Here is a 24,809-nt window from a genome sequence, read left to right on the forward strand (position 1 = left end):
TCATATGTAGAAAGGAGTGAGTATCTAGAAACTGCTGTGTCTGGAGGTTTATTATTTTCTGTGGAGCTGTTGCTGAGTATTTTAGCATGAAATGTGAAAAAGCATCATTGCCTTCATTAGCATTTCATTCAGAATTATTTTCAGCTCATAGTGGAGCAGGGAGATATGGTAACTAGATGTTAAACTTTCATTGATGGGATGAAGAGATCTGAGGTTCGGACTGGAAATGGGACTTGAGTGAACATGGGGCAGGGAGGAAAAATGAAGTTTCATTAACCCGGGAAATGGGTTTTGTTAAAAAGAGAGAGTGCCACAATGTTTCTATAGGTTCTATAGTTTGAAAGTTTCTATGGTTTCTCAAGAAAAATAAAAGAAACATTGTTTCAGCTCATCTTTAAAATGCACAAAGGAAAGGCAGTGCCAAAAAGGAGAGTAGTTTTGCTGATTGTACTCTTAATGTTCTCTCGTTAATTGTATTTTTCTTGTCTTTTACCATGTTTGAGTCAAAGAGATCCACTCTGCATAGTTTTAGAGTAACTTTGTTAATGTTTTTTTGATAACTTCTGCTTATCAGCCTTAGGCTTATTGGCCATAACTGCACTGTGAGCTGAGTAAATTGGCTGTTAGTGCATTTGCAAACAGTTCAGCCTGATTACATTCATCTAAGCACCAATTTTACAGCTGTGTCAGTGGGGCCATTAAAGGACTTGAGCAAGCAAGCAGGCAGGCACCCTGCACATACCTCTCTGAGCATCGTGATTTACTGCCTCTATCTGCTGCCTTTTACAGCTGTGTGCTGGCTAGTGTCCCTGTCTTGCTGCTTAGCTTTTTTCAGTCCTGTAATGCTGCATCCTTACTGTGGAATCTGAATCTGACTTTGCCATTGGAAAACGGCCTGTGGCTTTTCTAAAGTTCTTTTCCCATCTTCCTTGGGGTTACCTTGTGCTTAGAAAAACAAATTGCTACGGGTCATAATAGGTGGACACAAATACTTAATCCACTTCTTTTTGACTACTCTGTGTTCTTTGACCATTTTCCAAAGTTTCTCTTGTGTTTTGTTTTGACTTAGCCTGATAGCTGAAAACTTTACTGTTAATTATTAGTTTTGACAGTTACGACATTGATATTCCACCCTCCCTTAGTATCCTCTGACCTGCAGGTATTAGAATGCACAAAGATATGCCCAAAATGTCATAAAGGAATGCACATCACATATAGCTATGAATTAGTTCAGATAAGCAGAGTACAGTATCTCAAGGAGACACAACAAGCATCACTGACTTGAATATCTGCAGTGAGAAACAGTTTTGGAGTAATTCCTGATTACGGAATCAGTACATTAAAACAATCTGGAATAATAACTTGCAATTTTTTGCTGAGATTCACATGTAGATGGATTCATCTAATTAAATCAACAAATCATTGGCTATTGGGATGGAAGGATATGAAGTGCACAAGGAAGGTGGGAGGAAGACAGCTACAAGAGTTAAGTGTCTAAACAAGGATACTCTGAAAAGCATTTGGCTGTGGTGGGTCCTCTGGAGGCTGAGTAGTTGGTTCTTTTTTGCTTCAGAACAAAAGGGAAAAGGGGCCATGTGGCATCCTGGTTGATAGCAGCTTATGTTATTTGACTTGTAAGAGATAATAGTTTCAGAACTCTGACATTGTTTCCTTCGTTTTCTCACTAATTAATATGTAAGCAGAATAAAAGTATCATTCTTAACTGTGGCTGAAGGTTCACATGTTAATATTTTTCCAGGTGGAACTTGCAGAAATTTGCACAAAGAGCGAACGTTACATTGGCACAGAAGGTGGAGGAATGGACCAGTCAATCTCTTTTCTGGCAGAAGAAGGAACTGTATGTGTACCTTTGTAATCTAATCTAACAATGTAGTATTAATTTATGTAAGCAAAAAAATTACTTCATTAGTATCTAGAAGAAAGACAAGACTAGAAACTGGTATACCCTAATAAGCAGTTATAAGCACCATTGGTATACAAATAAATCAGGAATTAAACTTACAAACTTGGGTACAATCAAGTATAACAAGTTTGAATGGATATGATGAGGAAAATCAGAAATGGCAAGGAGGAAGGAAAAGATGTGGGGGAAAGATGTACTCTAGAAGAGCACCAGGTTCCACTATTTGGCTAATTCATGCTGAACTTAGAATGTTTCCCATATAATGAAATCTGAATGGTCGGCATGCCTTGTATTCAGTGCAAATGGGATAATTATTACAAAAATGCTTTCTTGAAACTTCTTATAACCAAACAGTTCTAGGAAGTTTTGCCAGGTTCAGTTACAAAGACAATGGAGACTTTTTTTTTCACCAGTTTTGCTAATTCCAGACAATTCTGTGGCTGGATTTTGATGTAGGAGGCATTTAGCAGTCTTAAACGTGGTGACAGAAGGTGAACTAGCTGTGATAAACAGGACCTGCCAAGTTATGCATGAGTGCTTGCAGTGGAATTTACAGTGAGGTTCATCTGCTGTCCCAGAAGGTGCACAGGACTGCAACTGTTCAAACCTCAGACCTGTCAAAGTACTTTTATTGGAATTAATGTAGTGTTTCATAACAACCTTTACTTTCCTTATGATTGTGGCATTATATCTCTACAGCTTTTGTTCCTAATGACATGTCTTGGACTGCCTTACACAGAAAAAAACCTATTTCCTAGAATTACACCAAACATTTAATGCCATCATGAGACACATGTATTTTCAATTTCACATCACTGTACCTACTCTACACCTTTCCTTCATGTTTTCACTTTTAGTAGTAAAAACACAGTGACATGAATAATGAAAGAAGGAAGCAGCAGATTTTCCTGCCATACACAGACAAGATTATGTAAGTGGAAGCTTTTCTGATATATAGCAGTGGTGACCAAAAAGACAAAGAAAACATTAGCACAGATGAGAAAAGAATTGTGAACAAACCAGAAAAAAATCCTTGTTTCAGTGTACTTGCAGCTGAATGAAGCTTTAGCTGCCCATCTTAAAAAAAAGAGAAAAGTACAATAAAGGACACTGAGGTTTATCAAAGCAATTTTTTAATATATGAGCATTGTCTGAACAATTTAAAACTTTTCAGCTTGGAAAAAAAGAAGAATTGAGGGTGATACTTTGAAGTTTGCAGATTCCCTAAACAAGTAAAGAGAAGGTAAATGGAGGATTCAATGTTTTTCATAACTGAAGAACTAATAGAAACACAATGACATTAGCAAGCAGCTTGTAAAAAACAAACAGGGAAGTTTGGGTTTTTTTTCCAAAACATTCATTGTTAAATTGAGAAATACCATACATTGTGGAAGACAGAAGCTTTAAAAGGATTCAAAAAAGACCTTTGTGGATACACTAAGAGAGTGTTAAACTGTATGTAGCTATCTAATTTAATAGATGCTTCTTCCAGTGTAAGTATAACCATTGTAATCTTTGCTTATGGGAATCTGGAAAAACATACCCCTAGAAAAGATTGCTTTGTATATGTTCTATCTTTATATTCCCCCTAAATAGCCATTTATGGCTACTGTCAGAATCAGGACACTAGACCAGCTTAGTGGTACATTCTGGTCTAATGGAGCAGATCTTAAAGGGTATATTTAAATGTAAGCAAGTCTGTCTGTCTTGATAGGAATTCTGTGGTGGGGTCCAGAATCTCAATGGCAGGGAGTAACACATATGCTGTACATAATGTACAAGCAGATTTGTCATTGTTTATTTAGCACTCTAGCTGCTCAAGGGACTCTCTGGGGGTGAACTATGCCAAAACCAGTAAGATGTCCCTGCTTGCACAGTTACAGTCTATTCTAAGAAGCCAAAACAGGGCACATGATTTACAACTTACCCCAGTGAAAAACCAGATGTGAATTTAATCTCTAGATTACATTACATCCTGAATTATTTAATTAATGGATGCCTAACTTATTCCATGAAAAGGTCACAAACGTTGGGAACATCTTACACAGCTTGTGTAAGCATGTTTGAGGCAAGGCAGTCTCATGTCAGAAAGGAGGAAACAGTAACTACATTCTTACACTTAGTTTTATTTAGTTTCTTGGTTTGATTGTCTGTATGTACCATGATCACTGCCTCAAATCAGTCTGAAAATGTTGGTCCCATACTGTACCTCAGTGTACTAATCTTGCTGCAGTGCAAAATGAGAAGACTGAGGGGGAGATGGACAGTGATGAAGGGGCAGGGAATGCAAAGCCCCTTGTTTCTAGGGGCATGCACATTAGCTTCAACCAGGCCTGGTACTTCTCTGCAGATCAAAGTGAAACTGTTGTCTTAAACAGGCAAGAAAAATAGGTTGGGTGGGGTTCTGTAAAATGCTGAAAAAACCCAAAGACTTAATGGAAACATTTTAAAATCCAGCTACAGAGAAGGGTTTGAAGTGTATGTGTAAGTTGACCAATGAGGTTAAATCTTTTCTCTTGCTGTTTCATGTCAGTTTTCTTTCCTTAACTGTGCCTGGATTTTCAAGAGAAAAAACATGCAAATTTGCATTTGATTTATAGAACTAAGTGCACTGTTAGCTAGTAGTAAATTAAAACTAACCATTCATTTTTCTTTCAATAGGCCAAGTTGATAGAGTTCAGTCCACTGAGGGCAACTGATGTTAGACTTCCAAGTGGAGCAACGTTTGTTATTGCTAACAGTTGTGTTGAAATGAATAAAGCAGCAACTTCTCATTACAATATTAGGGTAATGGAGTGTCGGCTGGCTACAAAGGTAACGCATGGCTTGTGTCAAACTCTAATGAAACATTCATCTAAATATGTGCTTTTTTCCACTTCTGACCATTTGTGTCTTTAACACCTGGCTAGGTGCTACTCTTAGTATAATTTTTCTTTCCAGACACTTCAATCTGCAGGAACAGAACTCCTGCTGTGCTTAATGGAAGTGCAAGGACTGTGTCCTTATATAGAAGATTATGTGATTTAGTTCTATTAAATTTATTTTTATTGTATTTCAGTGGAGGAAATAAGTCTATTTTTCATTAAAAAATATTCCCAGTTAATAAGATAGACTGTTTCTAATTAAAGCTGAATAAGCTGAATAATGACAAATAATGGAAAGCAACCAGTATGGTCACATGTTTATATGTATATGTGGCAATAGATGTGTATTTTCTAGAATTTAGAGAGCATCCAAGCTAGGAGTTGGAGGCCTGGAAGTAATACTAGAAATGCTGAAGAGCAGCATGTGTCTCAGCATAAAGTTCGAAAACAGGCTTGAATGAAACCCCAACATTTAGGGTGTACTGCCAGTTTACAGCTTGAAATTCTCTCTAAAATGTATGGAAATTGAACAGGGGAAATCTAAGTTCTGCTTTAATTCTGGATTTTGTATGTTTAGGAGCATGTAGATGTAGGGTTTCATTTGAGTTCTTTATGGGAAGACAGTACATTTTTCTTTGATAAGAGTAAATGAGGAGTAAGCATAAAGATTCACTGCAGTTGCACCCAACATAGGGTGCTGTGGGAAAGAACAGAATGTGGGTCACAAAGTCTAGAAGAAAGCTTTGAAAAATGCAGTGTGGAACTCCTTGCCACAGAATATCAGACTAATATCTGATCAATATTCAAAAGTACTTAGAACATCCATTGGCATCATGATTCCATTAAAAAATAATTTTTTACAATTTTTAGTTAGTGCTAAAAAAAGTAGTTGAAGATCTGATCAGACATTGACAAAATGCATTATAAAATAATGTGCTGAGATTTTTTTGAGGAGGGAAGCTAGACTTCAGATGACTTTTTAAATGGGCTTTAAACTCAAATATCAAAGGAATAGTTGCATTTCAGTGGTATCTAAGATATGGTAAAACAAATAGCACCAATGACCACAGTTAAAGATGTTGTCACTGAAGTTAACAAGATTTTTAAGCCATTAAGAAAATGAAGATAAGGACCTGTCTATTTGTTAGTTCTGTTATAACTGATAAATCTCTAATTTGGGATTGCTAATAGACAAAATATATGTTTTTAAGAGGAACTTCTTTTGTAATTTTTTTTTTTTTTGCATAAAGAATAGAAAGTCTTCACAGATAATCCATTCTAAAAGGCACTGTACAACGAGTGCATTAAGCTGTGAGAGCTTTTGAAGTTATTGTTCCATATACCAGACTTTGTGAATTGAATCACAGTTTTCTAAATTGCTTTAAATTATTAGTCCTGTACAGTATACTGAAGAGGTAGTAAGGAAACATCTTTTCTTTTACATTTCTGTTAGCTATGATGCAATCTCTAAAAATGTACTTTTAGCAGATGCTCGATCGTAAGGAGACTAACAACATACACCTGTCTGTTTTTAAACATATGCTACCCAGATGGAAAGCTGCACACACTATAAAAATACATTGAGCCAGGAAAAGACTGTCTTTAGGAAGAGGTCACAGTGGGGTGAAGGAGGGCAGGTATGTAAGTTGAAACAGGGAAGTCTCTTAAGCACCATTAAGCTAATGGAACTATGAACTAACATGCTGGGCCTTGCAATGATGCTTTAAAAGAAATTCTCATTCTAAGTGCCTTAGGATAGGCTTTTTTCTCCCTTTTCTGCTTTAGGTAATTCTAGAATTTCATACTGCTTTACTGCATAGGTAAAGATGCCAACACAACATATCCCTCCTAGCATTAGTGTAGAACATTTTGCCATCAGTCTGTCCCACAGCGAGTTCTTGATCATCCTGGTAAATTATCTTTCTTAGATTCTGTTTCTTTCCCTTCCCTGTAGAGAATCATTCTTTTGCCTTTCTCTTCCCTTCTCTCTGTTCTTGTAGCAGCCTCTGAGTGCTCTCCTGCACTCTGTCACAGTGAGTTTCCAGTTTAAAGACGTTTCCTGTCCTCACTGCTCTGAGCTCCCCCCGGCTGAGCTGGTGAGAGCGGGGCTGGGGACATCGCTCCCCTGCTTCACCCTCAGCCTGGTGTGGGGCCAGCAGTGACTGCAGCTGCAGAGCCACCATCAGCTCCTGGGCACAGGGCTCAGATGGCGTTATAGAAATGCTATGTGTAAGGAAGTGATGCTGCTATAAAAGTATTCCTGGACTTACTCTTAGTCAGACTTTCTTGTACTTATATTTGTCCCATCATTTACCAAGTATGTTTTCCTCTCAGTTACTCACAGTTTTCCAGTGTGCCTATGTAGAACAATAAAGAATAAAAATGCCCAAAGATTCTATATCCTGGCAGTTAAGAGCTGCTTGATGTCCATATCTTTAATCAATCTAGTCAGAGATCATTGAGAAAATATCCGACTGTAGGAGAAGTATTGGGATTAGTTTTTGTACATTAAAGAGATGGGATTTTTCCCCCCATTTCTGTTCCATGTCCATTACAATTCAAGCTGCTGCAGCTAAACTATTTTCAAAAACTATTTCTGTTTCCCCATAATATTTTCCCCAGTGCTGTTAGAATCAAAACTTTGCTCTAAGCAGGATAGACCTTTCAGCAAAGCCATGCCCGCTGGCCCAACAGGGTCAGTTTCCATTTGGAACATTTGACCTGTAAAACCCCAGTGTAGTGGCTTGCCTGAAATACAGCCTCTTCCTTGAAGAAATGGGAACAGATGTGACAATGCACGTGGCATATTTCTGCAGGGGATTATTTATTAAAAAAGAAAGTAGAAAAAATTTTGCTGCCTTATAGAATATTATTGTTTGTAAATTCTGTTTAACTTCTCATAATAAAGTCCAGGGGATGCTGAATATTGGGATTAAAGCATGAGGAAAATAATTTCCATTCATTTAGCACCTTGAAGAAGATGTGTATGCACCAGCATACGACATATTTAACTAAAATGAAGCAGTGATTTTTATTCTAACTTAGCAGTAAGTAAGCAAAAATACAAATTACATAAAGGCTGTAGAGTTCTAGGTATTCAGAGCCTTTAAAAAGGAGGCCAGAAGTGACTTAACCAGTCTTTTACAGAAAAAATTGTCTCGCGCTGATTTCTGCATTAGGCACTAAACAATTCTGCTTCTTTCTCTACCACTGAACATGTAAAATTGTGTTTTAAATGGCAACAAAGTTATATGATGAGGATTTTGTTTGTTTTGCTCTGCTGAGACTCACATAAATCTCAGCAAGTCACTAGATGGCACCAAAAGTAGTTAATTTTTAGATACTGCAATAAAGCCAATCTGGAAGAGCCCCTGCAAAAAAAGCGCCATTGGGGGAGAGCAAGAATCTACACCAGATAGCTGGGCAGCAGATCTGCTTAAATTTCATGCTGTAACTTTGCACAAAACAAAGCAAATACTTTTCAGATATGTATCAAGAGAAATTATTTCAAACCAATCTCATTCTGAACCGGTGCTTATGGAAAAGAATAAAACACATTGGGTGAAATCTTGGCCTTGTTCATAAAAGATTTGAATGCTGATTTGTTTAGAAAAAGGATTTAATTCCCTGGTCTTTCTATACTGTTTTAAACTCTTTCCAGACATACAGCTTGATTTGGAAGTTTTAAACTCAATTTAAATGGTGCAGCACTGGACATACACCATGTGCCTGTGAACCCAGTAAAATGACATTGCTGTGTACCTGCTAATCTTTCTTTTACTTTGTAATCTGTTGAAATTACAGGTGCTAGGTCAATGACCACTGACTATTCTTCTGTAATTCATAACATCTAAATATTTCACCTTATGAGGAAAGCTGCTTTACTATTTTCATTAGACACATGGGAGCATCAACACATATTTCAGCCTTCCAGAGAAAAGCCTGTTGGACATTCTGTCTTTCAGGATTCTGGTGTGTTGTAGTAACGACTGTCAACTGCCAAAACATCACAAAGATACACAAAGCATGGTATCCTTGCCAGGAGTGGGGAAAGCAGATCCATCTATAACTAATAAATATCAGAGCAACCATGTAGGAATGGAACAGATTCAGACCAACACTGTACCACTCCTTTAAAGGCTCAGAAGTTCCTTAAATTTGATGTTAAAGAAAGTACTTAAATTTTACTTAAAACTCCAGAGACTGAGAAAGGTTATGGTTATTCTCCCCACAAATCTTATGACCACTTTCATATTTTTAAGGCTATTATGAGAAAAGGTTGTAATAACAACCTCAAATGTTCATCAGAAAATTCCAGGGGTGTATTGGAAATGTCAAACTGAAATGTTAGAGCAAATACTAATAGTATGGAAATAAACTTTTTAAGGACTTCTAGTGTTACAGCATCATAGCATTTGTATAAACAGTTGTCCAGATGGGATTGTAAAAGGTTGGTAAGTGCTTGAAGTAACAAAGTCCATGGAAGAGGATAAATCACTGATCTGATGTCACACAAATAATGCCAGTAGGGCTTTTACAGACAGTATCTGATTTGAGGGAAGAATACCTGTCATTCACAGACCTTTAATAATAAATATAAGTATTGTCTGCTCTTTACTGATAGAAAGTAGATTCTGATGGTTCTCAATTAAGAAGTGAGAAGAGAAAATGGGCCTTAAAGATACTTACGGACAACTAAAAGTTTTAAACAGGAAAGCACAATATTTTCTGTTTTCTTTTTTTTTATTTTATATTTTAGCTTCTCTCAAAGTCAAAAGGCTTGGAGTGGAGAAAAATGTTGAGACTCCATGATGTGCAAACCAAGCTAGGAGTTAGCCTAGAGGAAATGCTGACCATTGTCGAGGAGGTATTACATCCTGAGCCTTACAGCGCAGAGGAAATTTGTAAATGCCTGGGAATTAGCCTGGAGGAGCTCCACTCTCAGATCCTTAGTCAAAACATGCAAGATGGTGAGCATATATGAAATGGTGGGGTTTACTGTACAATGTTTGTATTATATAAAAGTTTTATGCATTAATAAGTAGTTCAAGTGGAAGTCTTGCCAGAACACTTGGCTGGAATCTTGGTTGGGAAGTGAAAGAATTGATACCATCATCAATTGCTATTTTCATTCTAACTTTTAACTTATAATTGAGTAAACTTTGATTTTGATTGAACTGTTTCTAAAATGATGAAAACGCTTAACTGGTGTTCAAGACCAGCACAGATGGGCTTGTGCTTCTGTTCTTAACTGATAAATACATAATCACTTCCTAAAACAGTCCCTGGGCAGCAAGTCTCAGTCTTTCCTGAGAAAGTTTCTGTTACTATTACTACTTCTTTTTCTTCTAGGAAGATGTTGGTGGAGATGAACAATTTGCTATCTAAAGTGTTTCCCATGTATTATTGTTTAGGATTATACCAGGCAGTCATGAGCATTGTCACACATGAAATGAATCCTGGATTCATATAGTAGGGTTGCTAATAATACCAAATAATAGAGAATTTATGAAATAATTTGTTTGCATTCATAACAAGTTTCCAGTTGAGATCAGAATCTTCCTGTAAGAACTACACAGAATCCTTCTTCCTTGTTTCCATTCTGTAGCATTAATACCTGTATTCTCTTGGAGCCAAATTACATCCTTATCAGTCCTTTCCAAGACTACATTCAGGAATGTGTACATTGGATGTATACAGATCTGTAACATACCTATCTGTACTGACACTTAAATAATCTGTTCATCTGGAGTGACTGTAAATTTTATATATTAACCAAGGACCAGGTCCTGAATCTTCAACTTGTTTTGCACCCCAGTGGTATCAGACAGTATGAGATTATCTTATTGTCTAATTACACTGCCAGAAGATACCAGGATGGAATAAGATATCTTAAGCCAGCTCTTTATCTCCATAGAAAGAGTTTTGATAACTTTGTACTGTCTGTACATGAGGAATATATGAACCATGTACCTGCACTCTGCAGCGTTTTCCTGGGAAGCTGCAAGGTTGTAAATCTTACACAGACCATGCACTCTCCCCTTCATGAAGCAAGACTATTAACTTAGAGATGTTTATACTCCTTATATCTGGTTATAAAACAAAATTCTACAGTTCTGCAAAATTGAGTTGCTTATACAGGTTATCTTGATTTCAAAAAAAAAAAAAGTCTAGATGAAAAATTTAGACATAAAAGCCATAGAAAAAAGTCAAAGGAAATTTTATACTGTAGCTCTGAATACCATTTGCAGATGTTTGCTGAAAAGAATCTCTTAAACTTGCATGACCGTGATTTCATTTGATAAGACCAATTAAAAAGGATTATGCTGAAAACCTTTTTGCATGTACAATATAAAATTAAATAACAGATTTCTGTAAAACATGCAGAAGAAACAAGACAGACCTAGAGAGAATCTAAATCTGCTGGGTTTGTTACACACTATACAGATTACGCATTATGTTGGCCTTGGAATATCAGAGGCTGTTTGAAGAAAACATTTTTCTTACTTCACCTCCACCTTCCCACTCTATTTTAATGACAATGCTTGGCTTCTTCGTGTGAGATAGAAAACATACTGTTAAATAAGTAACCTCTTCAGAGGATTTCAGAGTGTCATTGAATTTCTTTGCTCAACACAAAGAACAAACCATAACATTTAGGAGATCTTTTCATGCCCAGGGATCGTTACAAATACAATACAAATAATGTATTGGCATTATGTCTCATGTTTAAGGATCTAAAAGTGCTCTGTACATACTAATTTAGCCTTAAGTCCAGCTTCCCCTCCTCTACTCCTCCAGTGACAGTACTGTATACTTATATAAAGTTTTATCAGTATGAAAGGGTGACCAGATAAAAACTCCACATCTCAAAGGAACATTCTATGGACAGGCTTTGGTCAAGTCCCAGGCCAGGTCTGGAAGGCCACAGCAACTCTGCATCCCTTTTACAGCAAGTATTCAAGGATTTCTGCAGTTCCCCACTGTACAGCCCATTCGTTCCCCATGTTTGGAGAAGTACAGATGGTGTGTAAATCCTCTCTAAACTTCTTGCAGTTGTTCCTTGGTCAACTCAAAATCCTGAGTTTAAAGCTCCCTTGCAAATGTTTACACATGGATTGCACTTGTGGCTTCTGAACATCTCTAGAAAAATAATATTTATTACTTTCTAAGGTGCACTGTGCCATAATTTTGGCTTGGACTTGACTGCTTCACAGAACACATAATGTGTGGTGATTGTGGGACATTTAGTATTTATAAGCTTCGCCACAAAAGGTTATTCTCCTGTAAAACACTGTATTCCTTTAACCATGAAATGTTTTTTCTTCTTAAATGAGGTATTTTTAAAACCCATTTTTCCTCTTCATATAAAAAAATTAATCTAATTCTGACATTTAAACCAGAGAATGAAAACACCATGGGAGGAGTAGGCATCCATTTTCTGTGTGGATTTGGCTGTTTAACTCCTATTTGTCCCCTGGAAAGAGAATTCTAAATTTGTGCTGCAAATTCCACTGGTACTTGAACAGCCATTCATGGGTGTTGATGGTGACCTGAGTGCAGGAAGTTTCCACACTCCCTGCACTGATGGGTGTAGGTGAGGGGGTCTCGAGTGTTCTGTCAGGCAGCTCAGAGGCACAAAAAGCTCTCTCTGTGCATCAGATGTCCTGCATGACACCTCCAAACTGGCAGACTTCAGAGCACTTTCCAGTTTAAGGGTCCAGGTGCCTAGTTCAGCCTTACCCTGATCCATGTCATGGAGAAATTTTGGGACATACCACAGAAACTGAGATGTGGCTGCTCCAGGCAGATGCCATACCTAAAAGATGGAGGCTTTTGGGGTGTGCCACAGGTTAGGCACAGGCACTGAATAGTCCAGATTAATTGCAAAAGCCTGTAAAGCCATCATTCCTCTGGAGGAAAAATCACTTTAAACCAGTAGTTATCATAATCTCAAAACAGGTGTCTGCTAAATGTGTCACCGAATCCAGTGATGACTCGTCCCCTGGTTTATTTTCAGAAAGCTGGATTGCAAACAGTTACTTGAGCAGTCCCAGTAGAGTAACTGTTCCCCACTTCAAGTAGGGGGTTCACAATCTGGCTCAAATTAAAGCCATCTGGCAGCATTTTCTTATATACATTATGAGCCAGAAACCTTCACCCTCATCATGTTCAATCAGCAGGATGCCTAACAGAGAAGGGTACAATTCCACGTGAGTAATGGTGCTAGAAACTGTCCCCTACACAACTGCGTGTCCGTGAGTTTTTCCGGTTGTAAATTTCTGACGTCCCATCAGCCATGTGTAGCTCATTAATCTCCAGTGAAATGTATCTTTAGAAGCTGCCAAAGCAACTAGAAAAAAATATATTGCCTGGAGAGGTTGGTCTTTAGCTAAAGGTCAGATAGAATTGTACAGGAAGCGTCTAAAGAAAGGAATCTGCTGAAGTTGAAGTTGTAACAAATAATAGGAGTTGCTGAGAAGCCACAACATTTACTTATACAGAAAAAAAAATCCTTTAAATGGACTGGACAGGTTTGCACAATTTTTGTAAAGCTAAAATTAAAAATATGACCATACAGTTGAAAATCCACAGTAAACATTTCTGTTATATTTAGTTAACACACAAATTACTTGGGTCTAATAGCCCAGATTTTTGTCTGTTAAGGGATTTTATATGGATTTTGGACAAGCTTTCATTAACATTCGTCTGCTGGGTCACAGCAACTTGGAAGGCTCTTGCTGCAGTGCTATCTATTAGTGCCCTGGAAAATGGCACCATTCTTTCAAGGGCATTTGGTGGTTTGAAAGTGAACTCAATTTACCTGTTCATGGGTGACCTGACAGAAATCCTCTGCAGGAACAAAGCTCAGAGAACTCGGAAGTTGAAGTGGAAGAAGAAACCAGGCCTTTATTATAGTTGAGTGGATTAGGAAGTATATTTACATTTTTGGTCTAATTAATTACTTAATTCCATTACAGTAGCCTTAAGGATCCACATGCTTTTAAGAATCTGGCGTTTGTTCCCTAACCCTACTTTTTATGCTCTCCTTTGAGCACCACAGAAGGTGAGACCATATAACCCAGTTCTGTGCAATTCTGCAAGGGTTTCTTTGAGGGCTTCTGTTTTTCCTCTTTCAGAGCACTCCAGCCTTGGCTCAGATATAAACTAATCAGGTGTGGACCCTCTGGTTTTGTTTCTTTTAACTGTGACTGGCTTAGGAAACGAGTGAGTATGGCTTAGGAAACAATGGAGCTCATATACAAGCTGTAATGTAGCAGATTCCAATATAGATGTGACTTTTAGAAATATCATCTGTACTCTATCTTCAGTTAGGTAAAGAGGGTTTGTTTGGACTACCCATCCAAACAGAAGACATAGAAGAAGGTTTCTGTATTATCAGAGGCATTTGGTGTTGAAAGCTGAAAATGTGTGAATCATATTATTTTAGAATAAGGCTTAGGGAGTACCGAGCTGTTTGCTATCCTGAAGATAATTCTGCGTGAAAAGAAAACTGCCTGAGAAGAATAGCAAGCTATAACAAAAATTTTTAAACACGAACATAATTTTTTGGAAATAAAATGCTGCCTATAACAGACCAACAACTAATGCCAGGATCCCAGCCTTTAACTGGTACCCATTTGGTAAACGTCTGCAAAGGAGTCTGCAAATAACACACAACCACTCTCTTCTACCTGGAAGGAGCCAGAGGAAGCTATGTCAAGGTAGCAAATTCCCCCCTCCACTGAGAGGCTCTCCCAGAGCCAGCACTGCCCAGCACACAGCTCAGGTCCCCTGGCTCACAGCCAGAATCAAGAGCCCATTGTGGCTGCCAATTCCCATCATGACGAGCACAACACAACCCCAGAGGTTTTAAGGTAATCTGGCCAGTAGAGCACTGCTCTGCCAAAGGGTGGTCTCCGAATCAATCACAGCCTTTGGCAAGTCTGTGGCCTGACAATTGAAACCAGACATGTTTTCAGTTCATTCTTTGGGTTACTACTGTTCTATGGTGATTTACAAGAGAGTGTGAGCTATGGCAATCTCTCACGCAACTTTAGATATTCCCTAAACGAATGCACATTTAGAAATCTCCTTGCTCTAAAACAATGCCTCATAAGAAAAGAATATTTAAAGAGAAACCATCCTTAAAAATAGGCCAAGCTGCCTTTCTTCAGCTTTCAAAATAGAGGCACCACTTTGCAAAACACAGAGCAACTAACTCCAGCAGCAACGAAATCAGAAACTAAAATATGCTCTTCCTGTGTGATACTCTCAAGTCCATGGTTCTGGGGGGCACTCAATTTTCTCATTTCTGTCCTAGTTTGAAATGCTTTCAGAAGGCCTGTTCACAAGACAAACAGCACAGGGTTTCTCAGTAGCAGACTGTATTGAATTACAAAATAAATAGGAGCAGAAGCAATATCAGCAGTAGCAGAACATTGCTATGTTAAATGTTTCTGTCTCATTTTAGACTAGTTCTAACTCAGCACTATTTTCAGCATTTACAGTTGTGAAATACTCTGGAGAAAAAAAAAAGGCATTATAGAGGTGCTGATGAAGTTTTAGTTTGTAAGGATTGCTGCCTGGAGTGTTCAACATGAGAGACTTCATACTGGACCTAATTTTATTTCCAGTCTTTCAAGGAAGATTTCTACATGTATTTGCAAATCTAGATTGCTGAAAGTGTCAGAAGTGGTTCCAGAACTTGGCAGTCTCCACATAACAGCCAAGTAGGAACTCTGTGGGACTGGGTCAGACAGCAAGTTCTATTTTAAATACAGGGCTGGTCTTGCTTCTCATTTTACCTCTATTTGAGGGTTTTATCAGCCATTTTAGAAAGCAAGAGAGACTAGGAGTTGAATTGAGAGAGAAACTTCTCTCTAAATTTACATGTAGAAAAAAAAGAAGATGAAGGATGTTCTGAAGTGCTCTAGCAAGGCTTTACTGTGCTAAAATAAGGAAACAGTGCAGTAGGTGCTCCATATAGAGGTTAAAGTCCATTAATATTTACCACCCAAACAGCTCACACAAACCAATTTAGTCATAAATTAAATTATGTCATGCATGCTTCTGGTGAACAATACTTCCTAAATAGTAGCCATGGTATTAAAGCAAACAGAACTATATTGGGAGAGGAAAACAATGGACTACAGCATGAGCTTGGGAACAGCAGATCAATTCTCAAATATTAGTTGCAAACCAAACCTTCCTGTAAATATGGGTGGCTTGTGCTGTCTTTAACCACAGCGATCTCCTTCCTTTTTGTGCCCCATTATTCAGGCTTGGTGGAGGTCTCTACGCTGATGGCCACACAGGTTTGGACACCCCCCTGACCCTTCCCAGCAGAACTGCTTTTTCATGGCACAATAGAAAAAATTTAGCCAAAATCCTTGCACTAGTCTTTGATATTAGTAAGTCAGTACTAACCTGTCTGGGCTTGGCATCTCTTCACATCCACACAGGCAGCACTAACACTTTGGCAAGTAACCTGTACCAAAAACGAACCCTGAAAACCAAAGTGAAAGCACCTGTTCTCTTCATGGTACCTTTAATCCAGTATTAACTACAGTCACAGTGAGCCTGCATTGTTGAGAAAAGAAAAAAAAAAGATAAAAAATTGGGTGGTGTTTTTTGTGGTTTGGTGGTTGTTTTTTTCCAAGTAAAGGTCCATCTGCACAGTTCCACGGTTGCTGCAGATTTGGCCTGGAGCAGCCACACACAAGGCCCTGGGCCAGCAAGTGCTGGCTGACAGCTGCCTGCAGGGCACTGGGGACCCTCCAGGTGTTCTGCTGCTATTCTGCCTCTGTTCTGCTGCTATTTGAAAACCTGAAAGCTTTAGATTAATGCCCTAATGCTGTCACTGCCAACCCTTAAGCTTCTGCCTTGCCTCTGCAAAGTAAGAGGAGAGACTGAGCCTGTTCAGTGGCACAGGAAATAACCAGAGCATGTGCATGAAGCTGTCAAAATGAAAAAATATGTGTACATTGCATTTTGATAACCTCTAAACATTATGTTTTATTAGGGCTTTTAAAGAAGATGTAGGAGAACTTTTGCAAAAGACTTTCAGCCTAGAGAGTTCTCATATAAAGGATAAATTGCTAAAAACCCACAATTCTGTTATGTTTTTGTATGTTGCTTTTGTAGCAAATAATAATGCAGTTTTCTTTTTGTGTAGTTTCCACCTTTAAGTTATACCAGCGTGCAAAGCACGTGTACAGTGAGGCTGCCAGAGTGCTGGAATTCCAGAAGATTTGCAGTGAAGCACCTGCCAATGCACTCCAGCTGCTGGGAGAATTAATGAAGCAGAGCCATATCAGCTGCAGGGAGATGTATGAGTGCAGCTGTCCTGAACTGGACCGCCTGGTCGACATCTGCCTGTAAGTTCTGACCACAAGGAAGAGTAATCGCCTGTGGAGAATACGGTTCGAATTGAGGAGAAAACATCACATCCTTGGCTATTGCAATCTTAAAATGAAAGTATTCTTGTCTCTTCTTACAAAATTAATCTCCTGCAGGGACATTACATGGTCAATTGTTTCCCTGCTGACATCTGTGTAATACTTTCAGATGAAAGCCACGGTTTATGGCTTTATTACAGATTTTGCTTTTGGACTGACTCATCGTCACAAGTGTTACGTTAGACTGTTGGCTACTCTTTTTTAAGTTGCAAAAGAAGTCATAAGTAGTTTTCTTAAAACATCATCTTACTTGTTCTATCTGAACTGCTACTTTTTCTCTGTTTCTTAGAATTATAGCACCATAGAATGATTTGGGTTGGAAGGGTCCTTAAAGATCATCATGTTCCAACTCCCCTGCCATGGGCAGGGACACTTTGCACCAGACCAGGCTGCTCAGAGCCCCATCCAAACTGGCCTTGAACACTTCCAGGGATGGGGCAAGCACAGTTTCTCTGGACAACCTATTCCAGTGCCTCACAACTCTCATATGAAAGAATTTCTTTCCAATAGCTAATCTAAATCTACCTTTCTCATGTTTCTTAACCATTTCACTACTGCTGCCACAGGAGTTCCAGGGCATAAATGAGCTGTTCTACAATCTTAGGTTGTCTTGGAATTATGATAAAATGTAGTGAAATGCCATTTGCATTTTTTCAATTAAAAAATAAGTTGTCCAGGGTATCAGATAGGTTGGACAGCATTTCACTGTTTAAGAAATAAGTGTGCTGTTACAGGGGTTGACATTCTGCTTCTCTCTGTGCTGTCTGAGCTTTCCACATATAATTAAGTCCCCATCCCTGCCTCAGCATTAATCTTTCAGCTGTGATCCCTTCCTAACTCAGTTTGGTCGTGAGGAAACAATCTCAATTCCAAAGCACATTCTCTGAGTGCCATTTTGTCCCTTCTCTTCTCCCCCACACAGGTTGTTGTGGTATCAGGCTGTTGTTTCCATGGCTCAGCTACAGGGGACAATGAGATCTGGTACAATCGTGTGTTAATCCACAAAGTAAAAACAAGCACTTAGTACTCACATCTTACACAGCATTTCATCCCTCCAGCAGGGTCAGCATCGAACAATGGACACATTTCAGTCCTTCCTTATTTCTCTTTTTCTGGTATACTTAATCACAGGACAGACTACCTTTCATCTAAATCCAGTGCCTATAGAAGGAATTTAGTGGTTGGTGATCATTTTAACAGTGGCTGGGGGAAATAAACAGTTGCCCAGCTGGGCTATCCCTGCCTCTGCTCCAGCCACCCTGTCCCACCTGCTCCCCACAGTCCCATAATGGCTCCCTGGTGATGCCACCCTCCTAACTTGTGCCCCTAATTGTTCCTTCTTCTCCTTGGAGAAGGGTGTGCTTAGTTTGGGAAACAGCCCTAAGCCAGAGCATTATGGCCCTGCCAGAAGGGAAATGTTTGCAGGCCTGGGTCAAGAAATGTTGTTTCACTGTCTTTTAGAAGCAGATATCCCACCCTCTCTCTACATCTTTTCAGTCTTGAAGAAAATAAAGTTTCAATTTGAAGTTTAAAAAATTAAATAATTGATACCTTACCACCTTTAGAAATTAGTCTGGCTTAGAATGAAAATATTAATTTTACAAGCATGCAATTTACCATATGTTTTTTTCTTCTGCACTCATGGATTTTTTAAATTGCAGTACCCATTTATCAGGTTTGTAAATCAATAGAGTATGAAACTGGATTATTTAGGTGGGTCTGATTTGTTTTGCAGACAAGATGGAATGTGTGCAAAAGTCAAAATGTCTTTCTGAGGCAGAAAGGTACAAATCTAAAAACTGAACAGAAGACTTCCAGACATTGACAGATTATTTTGCATGTGGGATACATGTGCTCTTTTGTGCTAAAACACAAAGCAACCTGATAGCCACTGGACAGACTGATAGCAACTGAGCAGAACAAGTTTTCTTCTCTTGGGACCCAGTCCAGGGTGTAACTCCCAGGCTGTGTTCAGTTTATTGTATCACATAGTGATCACATCATACAATAAGCTGTGACAGTCACTCAGCAGGACAGTTCCACCAGAGTTATCCTAGCTGCTCAAAGGGAACTGAATGTGCTGATCTGAATGTGAGAGGGGAGAACCATCTCCAGCGCCAGCTGGAAGCAGAGACTGAGCTCTACTGAATTATCAAAGATCTTGGGCAACAAAGTCTTGATCCTGTGCAAGGCATTGGCATTGCCTGTTCTGAGGCACCACTGGCAGGGCAGGAGCCTTAAATTAACATCTGCATTGCTTTTGATACAGTAACTGGCTAGAGCTGGTGCCTCAGTCAGTGCCATCCAATGAATGCACTTGGCACACCTGAGGAACCCATTCTGACAGGGCCTGTTCTCAGAAAAGCTGGGAGGAAACTGTCCTGCCCTGGGCAGGGGACAACAAGCAGGTACAGCCTGGCCAGATGTGCTCTGCAGCATGGAGTTACCTGTGCCATGTTCCATTATACACAGAATTACCTGTGCCATGTCCCAGCAAACACAGAGTTACCTGTGCCATGTTCCATTATACACAGAGTTACCTGTGCCATGTTCCATTATACACAGAGTTACCTGTGCCATGTCCCAGCAAACACAGAGTTACCTGTGCCATGTTCCATTATACACAGAGTTACCTGTGCCATGTCCCAGCAAACACAGAGTTACTTGTGCCATGTTCCATTATACACAGAGTTACCTGTGCCATGTCCCAGCAAACACAGTTACCTGTGCCATGTTCCAGCAAACACATAGTTACCTGTGCCATGTCCCAGCAAACACAGAATTACCTGTGCCATGTCCCAGTAGAGCAGCGAGCATGGCAGTGACAGCCTCTGGCAGCAGGAAGCTCAGCAAAGGAATGGAAATTGTGTCCCCCATTTGTGCTGAGCTCTGTGCTTCCATGGTGACACAGCTCCAGCCAGCTCAGGCAGGGGGACAGCCACAGCACCAAAAGGAAAGCAGCAGTTAGGATTTTTTCTAAATTAAATTAAAATTCATCAGAGCATTTCAGTTCCAGGGAGCAAAATATAAATAGTAAAGGAAAAAAGTGATGTGCCCATGTTACATCAGATTTCTGATTTACCAGCAGAAGAGCCCACAGTATATGATGGCAGAGCTAAGTACCACAGTGGAGTGCCATTCACGTTGAATGACTTCAAATTTATATATTAAAATTATTTCATCCAGGTTTTTTGTATTGTATTCTTTGCACAGAAAAAAGTAAATTGTTTGTTCATTATTCTTTGCAGTCTTGTCCCATCAAGAATATTTCCTAAGAAATGTATCTTTCCTCTCTAGAATTTTAGTATTAAATCTTTTTCTAATTCAGTAATTAGATTTCTAAAAGTGTATAGCTCTTCTGGATGAATGCAGCCTAAGCCACCATCTAATTTTTGGAAAAAAAGTCTTAACTTTTCTTAAGTTGTACATTAAAAAATCTAAAGAACATAAAATCACTAGTCACTCCAGGAAGACTTGGCTGATGTGATTATAGAAATGGTCAGGAACTACATAAATTACATTCTTTACTCACGATGATATACAGCCACCCTGTAACTTTCAAAAGCTTTTCCAAAAATACATTCCACAGAATTGCCTGAGTCTACTGCTGCTCTCTCCTTACAAGGTTTAAACTCTGAAGAATAATCTGCATATCCAGATGTTTTCTCTTTTGCCTAGATCTTTATGTTTTACTGTATAACCTCTGCCAAGAAAGAAAGGGATCCATACTTGCTGTGGTTTGTAGTGCTGAAAACTGTAACCATGAGTTGGTCAGTTGTTTTTTTCATTTTGCAAAGATTGAAGACTTGTGCTTTCTCTAACCCTCCTCATGCTCTTAGTAGCTGGTTTACCTGTTGGTCTTCTAAAGCAGGTAACACAGCAGATTACTAAATAGTTAAGGGACAAAAAATCTGATGTGAGCTCCTGAGTAAGTTAGGTACTCTTGAAAATCTCTCAGTCCTTAGTGTTGCACATAACTTACTTTCATTTTCTTACTCTCCATCTTTTGGTGCTATAAATCCTGATAATTTTTGTGTTCCCAGCCATGCCTCTTACCTGACAGACAGATGAATCCTCTCTGACCGCTTGTAAAAGATACAGATTGTACATTACATCCAGGTACATTATGATAGCCAACACAATTCTGCATTTTATCAAGACTCTTACCATTTCCACTGATGATTTTCTTAAAGCAGCAGAGCCTGCAGTCATGGCATAATTTGAAATTTCAACAAATCCAGAAACAGTTAAAGATGCTATCCAAATGCAAACTAAATTACAAAGCAGAATAAGCACAATCCTCTCCATTTATATATTTAAATCTTACCGTGTTAACTCCATGCCTTCTGAAAAGCTACTTCATAATTTTAAGTATTTCAAATTAACAATATTGCTCTGGGGTTTTTTTACCTCTTAAAAGCACAGTTATTTTTAAAATGGACTACTACCATGTTTTGCCTGCTGTTTCCATATACCAAACTATGGGATTTCCTATTTACTCCCTCCTTTTATTCTTTTATTCTTCTTTCCTTTGCTGCACTATTCATATTTTTACTCATTTACACCCCCATAAGCTAATTCTCTTTATGTCCAGTGAAGACTGGAACAAGATACACAAACATTTCCAGAAGCAAAGGCCAGAACCTGGGACTGGGGGCTGAGTGCCCCAGGCCTGGAGTCCAGCCTCACGATCCTGCTCGCTGCCTTCCCTGGCCCTGCACTGCAGCACAGCCCAGCCACACACGGGGCCTTTCCCACACATGAAACCCACAGTTCCCACTGCGTGGGGCAGCTCCCCATCCACAGGATTGTCTGCTCAGACTCCTCTTCAAAAAGATCCCAGTGCACAAGAGGAGTGTCTGGCCAGGAATCCCACTTTACAAGAGGGGTCCAGCTTAGTACTGAACTGATTAAAACTTTAATGAGGCAGTTTCAGACCTGTTCCAAAGAGAACTTCCTTGTGTTTGATCTAGAAACCTCCCAGGAACCACATCTCCTGCAGACATAGAATTAGGTGCTCCCTCCTGGATCCATGTGGTACCAGGTACCTGGTTTTCAGATGGTGCAGCACTGCCCATCAGGTTCCTCAGCAGCCCCAGGTGGCTGCTATCACCACATTTGACACTGTTAAGCCACAGTATTTTGAAACACAGTGACTTCAGCTCTGCAACAGGCATATTTTCTGTCTACTTTATGCTTTATTTCTACTAAGTATTTGAAAATGACTCAGTAAAAATGAGGCATGAGCATGACCACAGAGAATTATGAAATCAATAAAAGGTTCAGAACAATTCTGAAGGGATTTCGGTTGCCTACCAAAATAAAAGCCAGACACCATCTGAAATACGAAGTTCTGTCTGAGGTAACAGACGAAATGAGTACAGACAATTGATTTAACAGACTCTGAAAAGTGGATTGGGCCTTATAAAGTCAATGGGAGTATCCTTATTGATTACAACTGATACTGGATTGGATCCTGCTCATTTTAGGAGGTTACTCCATGGACTAGAAACTACCAAAATTGCATCAGAGAATGAGTGGCTTACAGGAATAACAATAAGTAAAATAAAACACCAACAGGAAATGCAGAATGAACATAAAATCGAGTCAATATGAAGGGTGGCACCACACAGACACACTGAAGAAAGTATTTCTGTTCAAGAAGAGATGTGTGTTTAGAATCAAACACATATGCAAGTACTTGCTTGAAATATGACCTAAACCTCTACTAACCCAGCACTACACCAGTTTCATTTAACATAAAATGCACACAGGAAGAATTACACTCCAAATGAGCTGTCATTTTCCAATGCTATTCACATGATATTGTCTCTCCCTCTAACATATTCTAGGGCTGGTGAATCTCTCTATGCATGGCTATTGGAAACACATCAAAAGTATTTGTTTGTAAGTCAGATTATATCTCCCACAAGAATAAGATTTCAGATGAGTTTTCTAAATCTGACTGGTTCTTTTCTCATTAAGTTAGAAAAGCCCCAAAGTAACTCATTATATGGTCTTTTCCTACATTTTTCAAGTAAAGATCAGGAACACAGGTAAGCAAACTACTGAAAACAGTGCTAAATTCTAATGAGATGGCATCTGAGTCTTGCAGTGTAACGGCATGGGATTTGCTCTAGGACATTTCTAGCAGGCCAGTGTCTTGAGGCTGGGAATGGTTTATATTTTGCATGTCATTTTTTTGTCATTGTTCTTTCTGTTCACACTCCTCATTAAGAGCATTTTTTTCTTTTGGGACTACATTCATACTTTACCTCTACTGCTGTCAGTCTTAAGTTCTTGAGGTTCCTCTAAAGAGAGATACCCAACTATGTCCATTCAGCATAAACACAAGTTTATGTGAGTTTATTTATACAGAGTGCAATGACTCTATGACTTTTTGAGAGTCTCTGAACTCTCCTTTTCTTGACTGGCATGCTCAGCAGTCATGCAGAAGCCTGTGAATCTTCAGCATGGTTTAGATCTGTCCTGGAAGAATAGAGCTATTTGTCTTTGCCACATTAGAAAATGGCTTGCATGCCTACATCCTGTGCAATTAGTTTATGAACCCTCTTTTGTTATTTTTGTCATGTATTTCTGTTTTCACTTCTGATGTCTTATGAATGTTGCTAACACAATTCCTTTCTTCTCCTGCTTTCTTCATCTCAGCTGTGCTGTGATCCTAAAAACAGCTGATGCTGAAGCTTTAGAAAACAAGGGGACTTTTGGAGCTGACAGAAATTACTATATTGCAGTTTAAGGCATCAGTACTTTTCTTTGGTCCAAAAGAGTAACTGCAAATTGCTGTAGTGTTACTTACAAGAAAGTGAACATCGGAAAAGTCTGATGACATGGGAATACTCAAAACACATCTAAGTTTTCTATAAAAATTTTATATATGACAAAGTACCTCTTTTTGGTTTATTTTACATGATTTTTTTCCCCTGTTATTTTCTTTTAGGCAGTTTGGGGCCATTGGGTCACGTCTGACTGGAGCTGGATGGGGTGGCTGCACTGTGTCAATGGTGCCTACTGACAAGCTGAACACTTTCCTAAAAAATGTAAAAAAAGCTTATTACCAAACGGATGGCCAAAGGTTAGCAGTGGAGAATAACAGTCTGTTTGCTACCAAACCTGGAAGAGGAGCTTTGGTTTTTGTTGAGGCCTAAAGAACGTAAAAATTTTAAAGAAACTATGTAGAGCATGTAGAACTGGCAGTACTTCCCATGCCACAGTACATGAATGCTTTTTTCTGGTTTGTATTGTAATGAGCAGTTGCTATTATCAAAATGTATTTCTGAAGAAGCAATTAAAAGAAAACTCTTTGATTATAAAAGTCTTTTTTTCCCCCATATTAAATATATCTTTCAGTATAAATATTGATTTACTAAAACCTAATGACAGGGAAAACTGAAACTGAAATAAAGATGATGATTTGTTACAGTGTCTCTCTCTTCTTTTCCCATTACTGTATTAAAAGAGAGATGAGGTGTGCAATGAGCTGCCTTAGTGGAGGGAGGGTACCTTGCAGTGTTTGCAGGGCTGTTCAATGCTTTTCCT

At 38.9% G+C, this 24,809-nt stretch overlaps 1 protein-coding gene across 1 annotated transcript in view; it reads left to right on the forward strand.

Moving 5' to 3' along the window:
• Positions 1-24,690, forward strand: part of GALK2 (galactokinase 2) — a 46,844-nt gene extending 22,154 nt beyond the window's left edge. The window contains exons 6-10 of the mRNA XM_066558697.1: positions 1,760-1,858; positions 4,586-4,738; positions 9,548-9,758; positions 16,967-17,168; positions 24,211-24,690. Coding sequence (XP_066414794.1) covers positions 1,760-1,858; positions 4,586-4,738; positions 9,548-9,758; positions 16,967-17,168; positions 24,211-24,418 — 873 coding nt within the window. The 3' untranslated portion in view covers positions 24,419-24,690. The remainder of the gene's footprint in view (positions 1-1,759; positions 1,859-4,585; positions 4,739-9,547; positions 9,759-16,966; positions 17,169-24,210) is intronic.
• The last annotated feature ends 119 nt before the right edge of the window (positions 24,691-24,809 follow it).

Source organism: Molothrus aeneus, chromosome 13 (genome assembly GCF_037042795.1).
Source record: "Molothrus aeneus isolate 106 chromosome 13, BPBGC_Maene_1.0, whole genome shotgun sequence".
Classification (NCBI taxonomy): domain Eukaryota; kingdom Metazoa; phylum Chordata; class Aves; order Passeriformes; family Icteridae; genus Molothrus; species Molothrus aeneus.